The following is a 12,108-nucleotide window of genomic DNA, read 5'->3' as shown; positions in this document are numbered from 1 at the left end:
TTCATATGTTCCCCCCTGTTCCTTTTGTGATGCCCCAGTGGGACTTGAACCTGTTTCTGACTTACCTAAGGGTGTGCTCCTTTTGAGCCGCTTCATAACTGTCCTCTCCGTCATCTTACTCTTTTTTTTGGGAACGTCTTCTTACTCTTAAGACTGCTTTCCTGGTTGCCATCACTTCTGCCAGGAGAGTGAGTGAGCTCCAGGCTCTTTCCTCCAAACCTCCTTTCCTTTCTGTCCATCCGGACAAAGTTGTGTTGCGGACAAGAGCCTCTTTCCTGCCCAAGGTAGTCACAGCCTTCCACATCGAGCAGTCCATCACTTTGCCCACCTTCTTCCCACCTCCGCATCCCTTTAAAGAGGAAGAGCGGCTCCACCGTCTGGACCCAAAACGTGTGCTCTCATTCTAGCTAGATCGACACGCCAGTTCCGGGTGGATGACCAACTCTTTGTTGGTTACGGGGGCGCTAAGAAGGGACGGGCGGTGCACAAACGGACCATCTCTCTGTGGGTCGTGTTGTATATCAAGACATGCTACTCTTTGGCTAAGAAGGAGCCTCCTGTTGAGCTCAGGGCCCATTCCACCCGGGCCACGGCGGCTACTACTGCCCTGGGCCGGGGAGTCCCCTTGCAGGACATCTGTCAGGCAGCTATGTGGGCCTCGCTGCACACGTTCGCAAGACACTACTGCCTGAACAGCCAAGTCCTGAGGGATGGCTTCTTTGGCCGTTCCGTCTTCCAGGACTTTCTGGTGTGATTATTGGTTCGCAGACCCACCACCGGGGTTGGTATTGCTGGGGTATCTATTCTAAGGTAAGGAATCTAATACTAACCTGTTTCTTTTAGATGCACAAGTTACTTACCTTCTGTAGCAGGGATTCCGTTCTCCTACAGAACTGTGCATAGAGATCTAGAACCTCAGTGACTTAGGGTGACCCAAAACTCACCTCAGTATCCAAAATCCCCTTACCGAGCTAGCTACAGTGTCTCATTGGTCGTAACAAACTCCCAATGACTTAGACAAACCAGAACATGAACTTAGGTTACCTCAGGTATCGTGGAACACATCAACACTCTTTTGCTCTTTAATCATTTCAAACCAGAACATGGAGTAAATGAGGACACGTGCTTATTTGAAATATTTATTAATCAATGCAATGTTCTCAAACGCAGTATCTTGTATAATACTAACAAACAGATTATAAGAATCAAAGTTATCAGCATAGTTACTAGTCCATAGTAAGCAAACGGTGATAGCATATTATAATGCTGAAATGAATAGGAATTAACACCTATTTCTCACCTCCCTATTTAGAATATTATATTATATCTATGAAGGTCTCTTTTGGGTTTTAGCAGGGCGGGCCCATACCTCTAAATGTCAGGAGGAGAGGATCACATCATCTGCCACCAGCTCTCTGTATGCGAAGCATCATCAAGTGTGTCTTGCATTCCCTGTAACTCTATCTTAAACCCGCTTAGAGCCCAATGTTGGCAGCAACTGTATTTATGTTATGTCTAATGTGGTGCAAAGATCAGACCTCCCAGCAACCTTGTATCGAGTTATTCTTAGAGGGTTCAGCACTCACTGTTCAGACAGTATACCAAGCAAAACTGATATCAGAGTAATAACATATTATTCTCAAATAAATCACATCGCTCTTCTAGGTTGAAAGCTACAACAACAAGTATGTGTTGTGTGCAAACTGAAGCCGAAGGAATAATGTCGTTTAAACATGTAATAAGCTCATGCTAACTTAACACAGTATATATAAGGAAGTATCTATATGACACCCCCCAATGATCCAAGCACGGTCAAAAAAGGAAAGCCAACACTAGAATAGAGACATAACATGAAAGCAGAGTTCAACAATTTTGAGCTAAGCTAAATATAAAAATATGTATGAATGCCTATAGTGGCCAAACAAATTTTATCAAAAGACTGCAACGCAAGCCTTCTAAAGTACAATGATATAGGACTAGGCCGCAAAAATCCAAATGTTTATAAGAAAAAAGGGCACTTTTCAAAAATACAAAAGTCACGTGCCATAATAATGAAAGTCTCCAAGGCATCTCATGATCGGACAGAATATGCAAAATATGCAGCAACAGCTTCCAACATGAAATCACTGTCATCATCCGAAAACAGTTCAGCCATCCAATTAAGTAATGGGAAAGAACATACGTGCTCCTCCAGCACCGGATCCTCTAGCAATATCAGAGGAAAACTCGGTGGGTTCTCAAGAACGCTATGTGCCAGAAACTCATGCGCCGCTGCGGGTATGTCCCACTGACCCATTAGTCCATGCATCGCAGCCAAGGCCATAATCCTTTCGCCAGAACAAACCAACTCGTGAGCAACTACGGGGCTCATCAGGTGATTAAAATCGACGTCAGGAGATATCCTCAAGCAGAGACACAAATCAATGGCCCAGTCGAAATCGCAGCTCAGGCAATGAAACACAGGCTGGACACATATGAAATAGGAAAATCGAAACGATAATCCAAAAGCTGTGCTTAAAGTCGCAAGCGGCAGGGTGCCATAGTAATCAAGCATCCGGTTACGAAACAGTGTTAGGAGGATTTGACCGGCTTCTTGCGCAGGACGGGCATCCATGTTTTATAAAGCAAAACAATATCAAAATGCCTGCAGCCAAAGCCAGCAAAACAGGGAATCCGCCAAACAAACTTGAAAATATAGAATGAAAGAACACGGGGATGACACCAAATATTTTTTCAAAGGTAGTCACGAGACCACTGCTAACTAATTTAAAGAAATGAGCGAGACCAGACGTGGAGGAGGCATTAAAGATTTGATGAACCAGCTCGCAGAAATGAAACGACAAGTCAGTATTTATAAGTGCCTGCACCTCTGTGCGTGTGTTAGCTATGTGAAGGACATAAGTTTCACGGGCCGAGCTCAGGGCCACTTCTTTTTGAGACAAAAGGGCTCTTATTCTACTCATACCATTGAACTCCGCTTTCAAGGTTGGGATGCGCGGCCAGATGGAAACATCTGAATTCCCATGTGTGGGAGGATATAGAACATTTTTGCAACACACCACACGTTCTGATACAGTTACCACATAAGCGATACCGATAATTAAACCACAACATTCCTCGTTATTCAAAAGCAAATAACTACCATTTGTCAATAATGTAAATGTGGGAACTATCGCTGGAACTGGTGTGCCTTTCAAAACACAAGCCAAATTAGGCCGGTCCTGATTACAAGAACCGTGTAACTGGATATGTCGGCATATTAATGAACGGTCAGGCGACTGCGTGCATTCTTCATCATTAAGATTCACTTCCTTTCCATCCTTTAGACATCGGTATGTGTATGATAAAGACCATGCCTCATGGAGGAATGCGCTGCCTAATGGTTCATATCGCCCTATTGCAATATACCGCATACAATTAGTGAATTTGTACAAAGCAAATGGTAATGTAATTAATCCATGGATAAGCCACGTTGCTGCAGTGGCTTCAGCTATAGAAAACGGTAAAGATTCTAACCTTTCAATATGTAACATAGAAAATGATGCATCGCGCATTGAAAGCATTCGCTGCTTTTCAGTCAAATTAAATGGGGCAAAGAGGGAAGACACATTCATGTAACTCCAGGGCACACGGCCCGCCTTAAGAGTCTGTAGTGTCCATGCAAACTGCATTACAGAACGCAATTGATTTTGACCATGGTATAATACAGACACCTCATCATGCACAATGTCAACAACAGAAGAAACAATATTATTCAACGTGTAAATTCGGGAAGAAAGCATGTTAATACTGTTATCGACAACTGCAAGCACTTTTCCCAAATTAGCTTGATCAACAGCCATTAGTCGTTTAGCAGCTTCAATTTGTGAAAATTTCCAAATCTCATTGTAAATCGCATAAATCCACCGTTTAGTTCTACCCTTGGCTGGGCCTTTTATAAAATCATTTAGATCTACATTATCACTCAACTGGGACAGATGTAGTTTAACAGCAGCTAATGTGGAATGTTGTAGCCAATTCTGACACAATTTGCCCACTGAGTAGGTTGTAACAGTATGATCTGCCTCAAAACGGGGATCAGGTCTGACTTGTGTAAAACCTTCAGACAAACCCAGAAAACGACGTTGGCAAGAATCAGAGCTTCTATGCCACATCAGCCAACCCTTTGGATCCAAACTAGATACATTAAAGGATGAATTGTGCAATAGTGCTTGTAAACCACGAATGGACAATTTAGTGTAATTACTTCAACCTGAATATTCTTCCAATTCGGGGATAGTTGGTGTATTTAATTTTTTAGAAGTTGCCAATCCAAAGCATGTTGTTTGTGAAATGGTAGAATTTAGAAACAACATGTGATTTGGGATGAGACATGCACGGTGCAAAGCCTCAGTGCCTTGTACCTGCCAATTTTTGGTACCCCAAACCGATTTAAGGTCAATTATTTCCTTCCATAGCTCGTAGCCATCTACAGCTAATTTGTCTAGAAAGGACTTCGAATACAGCAATTTAGTATTGGTAAGTCTAACTTTGGACATGGACTTTTGTGTCATTTTAAAATAAAACGACTCAGGGTTTGATTGATTAAAATCTGTAAAATAAGTGTATTTTTCCAGAAATGTACTGGAGCTGCCTTGTAATGGAGCTGGGCAATGTTCCCACTGTGAGTAATTCACATTACCCCTCCTGGAACTTGTTGTATGCAGAAAATGATTACCATAATGTTGAAAGCAAAACAAATCACCATAATTAATAGAATCTAAGTATAAATTCTCAGCATCAAAGGCAGCATAATATTTCAAATCAGAGAATAATGCTTCTACGGCCTGAATATGCCAATCATCAGAACGGATGTTTTGTTTCACTACATCCCCCATATTCACTCTAAGCACATTCGGAACATTAATCACTTCAGTGGGGCCACGGATTTGAAATCTAACCGCATCCCACACAATCCCATCAAGGACAGGCCAAGCAGTGATGTTAACTGTATTCAACTCCCTTTTCAGTCTGTGCGCTGAATGTGACAAGGAAAGTGGGGCCAATGTTCCATTAAGGTGTCGAATTCCTGTTCTCTCTTTGACATAGTGTCCATCGATCAGACGGAAAAAATAAAACACAAAACCAATTGACATAAAAAGATAAATTGAAAAAAGAACCAACCAAATATATGTCCAAGGGGGAATCAAAAAATTTTTTTTAAATAAGGTGACATATGTTGCTAAACGTGAGGGTTTTTTCGAATGTGTTGAAGTAGAGTCAAAAGAGAATCTGGATTCTTGGCCAAACGAGTCTGTAAATCGGGCATTGATAAATCAGTAGGATAGGTATAATTCAGGTCATCATTGTTATTAATAGGAAAAGTGTTCAATAAAGGACTGGAAACAACAGGCATCTCGAGGGTCACCGCTGGCTCAACACTAGAAGTAATGGCCAACACAGAATGAAATGAAAAATTGCACTTGTATAGCGCATAACCACCCGGAGGCCTCGCTTTAGACTGATTACTGTGTCGGGCTACCGGGTAACTTAGTACGCTTTTGTAAACAAGTAAGTTTTTAGATCTCTCCTAAATGACATTCGGTTGTTATTTTGTCTGAGGGTTAGAGGCAGGGAATTCCATAGCTTTGCCGCTGTGTGAGTGAAAGAGCGGCCACCCCAGCGGGCTTTCTTGATTTTTGACGTGGTTGCCAAAGGCAATGAAGCCGAGTGAAGGGCTCTGGATGGTGAGTAAGGTAACACTAGGGGGTACAAAACTGCCGGGCCAGTTCGATGGAAAGATTTGTGCAAAATGCACATGGCTTTAAACTGCGTTCTGGCAGCCACTGGGAGCCAATGGAGTTCTTTTAAGGCATTCCTTGCTGATTGCCAGTAAGGGATGTTGAATAATAATCGGGCGGGACAGTTTTGAGTGACTTGGAGTCTTTTAGTCACTGCCGCCGGGGCTCCTAGATATAAAACGTTTCCATAGTCCAGGTGAGAGAGTATCAGGGCCTGTACCATGACCCTTCTCGCCTGGAATGGAAGCAGAGGGAGCACTTTGCGGAGCATTTTCATTAGCCCCACACATGTGGAGGCAGTTTTGGTGGCTTGGACCGAGAAATCCAGCGCTCTATCAAGCCAGATTCCTAGACTCTTTATCTGCTCTTTAGGGGGAGGGGGGGCACCGAGACATGAAGGCCAGCTAGACGCCAAGGAGGTTGGGGAAGGGTTACCTAGTAACATGATCTCGGTCTTCTCCCCGTTGAGTTTGAGGTGGGAGGATTGCATCCACTTAGCAACAGCCTCTAGACAAGGGCCCAAGGTGTTAGACGAACCCTCATTGTGGTCCAGAGAGACCACCAGTTGGGTATCGTCTGCGTAGGTGACAATCCGCACACCAAAAGGGAGGACTATCTTCTCCAGAGGTTGCATATAAACATTAAAAAGGGTGGGGCTCAAGGAGGAGCCCTGCGGGACCCCACAGCTAAGCGGATGCTTAGATGACACCACCTCGCCCTCAAACACCTGAAAAAAGCGCTCCTCTAAGAAGGAGGTCAGCCAAGTCAAGGCCGCGCCCGACACCCCCATGCCATTCAAACGCTGTAATAGCGAGGCATGGTTAACAGTGTCGAACGCAGCACTGAGATCAAGAAGTATGATGGCTGTTTTTCCTCCCTGGTCCATTATAGCTCTAGCTGCCTCTGTCACTGCCAGAAGGGCAGTTTCGGTACCATGTTGGGGACGAAACCCCGTCTGGGAGACCTGTAGAAGATTGTTGGACTCTAAATAATCCACTAAGATTTTATTGATGTGTCTCTCTAACAATTTACTCATCCACGGAAGCAGCGAGATAGGGCGGAAGTTGGACAGATTGTTCTGATCCAAATTCGGCTTTTTCAGCAGGGCCCTTACCATCGCGCACTTCCATGTGGCTGGGACAGAGTTGGAGGTGATAGAGGTGTTAAGAGCCTCCAGGATGAATGGGCGGATAGTATCAATCACTTTAACTAAGGTCTGTGGAGGGGCTGGATCATTTGGAGATCCTGAGGTGACTTTATGGACCAATATATCTAAAGTACTGGGATCCAGAAGTGGAAAAGTGACTAATAAGCAGGACACAGGCAGGTCAGAGTCCAAAGTAGAGGAGGAAGCCATATCTTCACTACCTGTCGAAAGTAGGGAATAAATGGCCTGAATCTTCTGGAAGAAGAAGGTGGCTAGGTTCTCACAGCGGGCCTGTGCACCCTCTATATAACGGGCCTGTGCACCCTATATATAACCTGACATTTGTCCAACCAACCAAGCCTTTGTCCTATTGATATCTTTCCAAGGGTCATGGTTGCCTCTAATTAAATACCTAATCATTTACTAGACCAAAAAAGAACTAGCTTCCCCCTTGTCTGGAATAATGGGCTTCGGGCACTCAGATTTCATTTTTGATCTAACAGTCTTGTTCAAGGGCTGTCTCAAATTATCCTTAATATGTACAGCTACATGATCATGTGTCTTTTCAGCCAGGGGAGTCACCTTGTTGTTTGACGACTGGCTCAAACATAGGCTGGGCATTAGTAGCTAGGTCTACCATTGGTAACTTGCCATTTTCATTATTTTCAAAGTGAATGCTCAATATTTTCAGTATTTTAGGGTTGTCAAACCACAATCAGGATCATAGCAGCATATGACTCAGAATCCCCATAAGTAAAATTATCATCAACATCATTATCAACTAAATGCTAATTTTCTTTAAATCAGAATTAGGTCTCAACTGACCCAGTGCATGCACTGGTCTGGCGAGACTTTTAGTAAGGGGCTTCAAAAAATGCTGCCATGGCCAGCCTAGAGCTTGATCGCATGTGCGCGGGCGCGCGCTTTGCGTGCCTCTCTCCGCGCTTCAATTCCCTCCCCCTTCCCCACCACAGATCTCGTCACTCTGCTGGCCTCATTAAGTGCATCGTGATCACTTTCACTTTCGCACACAACTCCCGGGCTTCTCTTGCGTTTCTTCCCCCACTGTTCTTCCTTTAAATCTGGCTTCTGCGTCAGCTCTTGTTTTCTCTTTCCAACCATTCCCTGTACTTCTCTTCACCTACTGCTTCTCCCTCTTTTGGTGCTGCCGCGCGTGCACCGCCTTTCTCTTCTTATGCACACGGTGGCGTGCTCCATCCTGCTTGTTTCCAGGATGTGTACAGTATTGCCAGCCTGGAGCACTCTTTAACTTGTAGACAGAATTTGAGTTCATTATATCCAAGATATCTGATGATTTCTTTTATTTTTTCGCAAGACCAAAATACATCGGCAACATCTCTGTCATCATGCCTACATTACTACTGCTTAGAGTGTCTGCAGTTTTGCCTTATAAAGGTGCTGACGAGTGCATTGCTGATTTACTTGCATTTTGAAGAAACTTTACTCCAGTCCTTCTTCCCTGATGCACTTGCCAGGAGTCATCGGACTGTGATTCCAGGTTTCTCCAGGATTTGATTTCGCCTTTTGTTATGCTGATCTACAGAGGTATGTACCGAGTATAGATCTACAGTACATTGTCGTAAGGTCCTAAGAAAAATGCAACAAGTTCTCATGGTCTCCCCATAAGCCTAAAAATGTGAAGCTTTGATTTATCCTCCCCTACGTGAAGCAATGTACCTCACCTACTAGGCAATGTCTTAGGTATACGCATTTCCGGTTCTGAGAGTCAGCATGTTTTCTATTCTGTTTTACCACTACAAATATCTTTTTGACTCCACCAAACGTTTTTACCACCAATGTGTACTCCTGCATTTTTCTATTGGGTTTCACTTTGTATACCGAGTTTCTATTTCAGCATCGAATATTTTGTCAGGAGATATCATAAATGCCCCTTTTAAAGTATCATGTTATAATTTTAGTTCACAATGGTTAGTTGTTGTGCAGGTGCTGTAGGCCTATGAAAAAAATGTATGTACCCTACTCTAAGGGTGCAGTTGTCTCCATGGTTGAAGCAGAGGTAGTCAAAGAGGATTGGGGCATAGATAAGTTTTCTTCTATTAATGACTTAGATATGGAACTTATCTTGCATTTCAGAGGGATGAATAAGGTGGAGTAGTTAGGAGCTATGTGCACCACAGTGGGTTTATATCCGCATTTTTTATCCTTGAATATTAGAATGGTCATCATTGTGGCTGTGGAAAATTGAAATGGAGATTTTTATGCTTAGCTGGGATTCTGCTGAGGACTCCTTGGCATTTTTGTGGCATTGTGGACTTAAGAATCTATTGTGAGGACCTCACCATATGTGGATCACAAGCTACCATAAGGACTTCGGCTGCCTTCCAGGATGTTTTGAATAATGAATGATTCATGGGTTACTCTAATGCCCATACTAGTTGGTTACTTGGTCATGGGGAAAGGAGTTGGCCTAACGGCTAGTGCAGTCGTGATCGAATCTGAGGAAGTGGGTTCGAGTCTCGGCAACAACGCTGAACATCCTGTGATTCTGGGCAAATCACTTAATCTCCCCGTGCATTAAAAAAAAAAAATTGTGTGTCCTCATGTAACACAAATGGTGCTATGTAAATCACTCTGATACCTGATTCGGGTTAAGTTTGCGCTATATAAAACTCCGTAAAAATAAGCATTGGCATACCCAATAGGTCTCGCTTTTGGCACCTTAAAAGTATTTAGTGATGCAGCACAATATCCTTTGTTTAATAACATCAACTGTTGCATGGCTAAATACTTATATGGTCCCAAAAGCGAGACCTATTTGCTATACCAATGATTGTTAATTAATACATTCTCCTGCGAAACCAGTGCGATATTACTGAACAGTTTGTTAAGTCAATTACTGGTAGACTGGGCCAAATATTCCGATATTGCTTTTGCAACTGAGGATCGAAAGTCTGAAACTACAGTTTTGAGGGAAGAACAGATTGCCCTCTAATTGGATCTAGATACAGAATATCCTGCAAAGTATGCAGGTTGCTCTTAACCAATATCTACCCTTCAGAATCTATATTTTCATCATTAATAGTATTTTTCCCTGAACTGGTGTCCATTACCAAAGTTGTGGTAGTTAGCTAGTGTCCGAAAATAATATATTTTCTACCCTACAACATCTATAATAATCAGTTATTCCTAGGGAAGCACAAAGACAATTTGCTAAACAGAACACACAGGGCAGGAAGCAAGAGCAACAATGTCTCCAGCCTCAAGCACCCTATCCGTACCCCTAGCAAATGAGCAGGTCGAGGGAGGAAGTACGCAACGCATACAGGTAATCCAGGAAATCCGCTTGCACTGAAAGTTTACCAATAGCAAACAAACATATATTTTTTACAAATTAGTGTGGACATAGCTGTGACTTGAAAGAAGCAAGAAAAGAGATTGGATTCAATTGCAAACCACCTTGTTATAGAAAATTGTAAGACCTAGTTGGGGTTTGTTTTTCCCCTTCTCCCTAAGGGGATTATAAATATTGTAGTTTTCATTATTCTATGCTGCTGTTACTAAAAACATGCATCAAGATGGCATAATAAATCCTCTGGTCTATTACTACCAGGAAGTCCGAGGGGCTGTGAAGTTTGTAGAAATGCACAATAGCTCTTTCTTTGTTTATTCATTCATATATTCAAAAATCAAGAAACAGAAATGCAAAACCAGTTGATATTGTAAATGCTTGTTTTATTTGATGTCCCACGCAGTGCAGGAAAGTAGGGGAATCCGGAGGATCCCGGGTTTTCCAGCAATTTTTGGGCCAGATCTGGGTGACCGAGGGAAATATGCTGAGTTTGTCCTGATGTCGTTTTCGGACAATAAGATACAACTCATCAGCGCCTGCACGCTTTAGACTTTCCATTGTTTTGGAGCAACAACCTGCAGGTGCTGGGGCGGCTGGTAACATTTGAAAGTGGTGAGGCGTAAAATGAATGGCATACTGCACCGTTGTGAGCGAGCACAGCGAGCGAGCCCGAACCACCATAAGGAGGGTTCGGGGGGTGGGGGGGGGGGGGGTTTATAATAAAAAAAAAACATCCAGCATCCGGACCACGCTCACTGTCTGCATGTCTGAAGTCACCAGCTAGATGAAGGCCAACTGTCTGAAACTCAACACAGACAAAACTTAAGTGATACTCTCCAGCAAGGGCACCACAATATGGAACTCGACGTGGTGTTCAGCAGATCTCGGACCCACACCTTGCCCAACCAGCCAAGAACCTAGTAAAAGTGCTGGACAACCAAATTGGAATAACCTGCCAAGTCAACTCAGTCACATCCTTCTGTTTCTACACCCGTAAGATCCTCAGAAAAATCTTTAAGTGGTCCTGATCAACACATGCAGAACTTCACCCAGGCCCACATCTCTAACAGGTTGGACTACGGCGATGCACTCTTTGTCAGCACCACTGGCACCTGACTAGAAGACTCCAGATCATATAAAACATGATAGCCAGATGCACACTCATCCTCCTTCCTCCTCCTCCCACACACAAATATCCCCTCACAACTCAGAGACCTCCATTAGCTCAATGTTCATAAACACGAACTCAAACTCCTCACACACACAAGGCCTTGGACAGCCTAGGTGCACTTCCTACCTTAGGAGCTACATCAAATTCCACACATACACCAGAAATGTCTGCTCAGCCAGCCTCCTACTTGCACATGGAAAGCCAGAGGTGGAGGAAGTCGTACTTTCTCCTTAGTCTCTCCAAAAGTCTTTAAAAAATATCAACCTAAAAAGGAACGAGGGTGCGGAAAGGAACGTGTGAGAGTAACGGAGCGGGCCTAATGCCCATTGCTTATATCATTACAAAACAAAAGCAGAATTGTTTAACTCCATGGCTGCTAGGCGTTTTCCCCTCCTGTGCTGGGAATTGCTGCTTTACTTTATTTCATGACGAGCTGGGCTCGTCATCAGTGTACGAGGAGGCTACACCATGACGAGCCCAGCTCGTCATGAGTGTCGAAGGGGTTAAAAAGCCCACGTTTGTGAATACAGAGTATGCATTTTGTTTTCCAATGCACCCAACAAGCAGGTATTTCAGTACCTCCAGGAATAGTGTGCTTTTCCACCCAGGGAAAACATGGTTGTTCAAAGAGCAAGGAGGCAACAAAAGTAGGGCTTCACTGGCAAACACTGTAATGTGG

The 12,108-nt window shown here is 43.5% G+C and overlaps 1 protein-coding gene across 1 annotated transcript; it reads right to left on the bottom strand.

Annotated features, from left to right (window-relative positions):
* Positions 1–2,558: 2,558 nt before the first annotated feature.
* LOC147708851 (uncharacterized) lies at positions 2,559–3,671 on the bottom strand. Its single transcript, XM_086925784.1, has one exon. It carries the CDS (start codon positions 3,669–3,671, stop codon positions 2,559–2,561), a length of 1,113 nt encoding a protein of 370 aa, XP_086781910.1.
* Between the last annotated feature and the right edge of the window lie 8,437 nt (positions 3,672–12,108).

Source organism: Lissotriton vulgaris, chromosome 6, assembly GCF_964263255.1.
Source record: "Lissotriton vulgaris chromosome 6, aLisVul1.2, whole genome shotgun sequence".
NCBI lineage: Eukaryota > Metazoa > Chordata > Amphibia > Caudata > Salamandridae > Lissotriton > Lissotriton vulgaris.
This window is presented reverse-complemented; position numbering and strand designations above follow the sequence as displayed.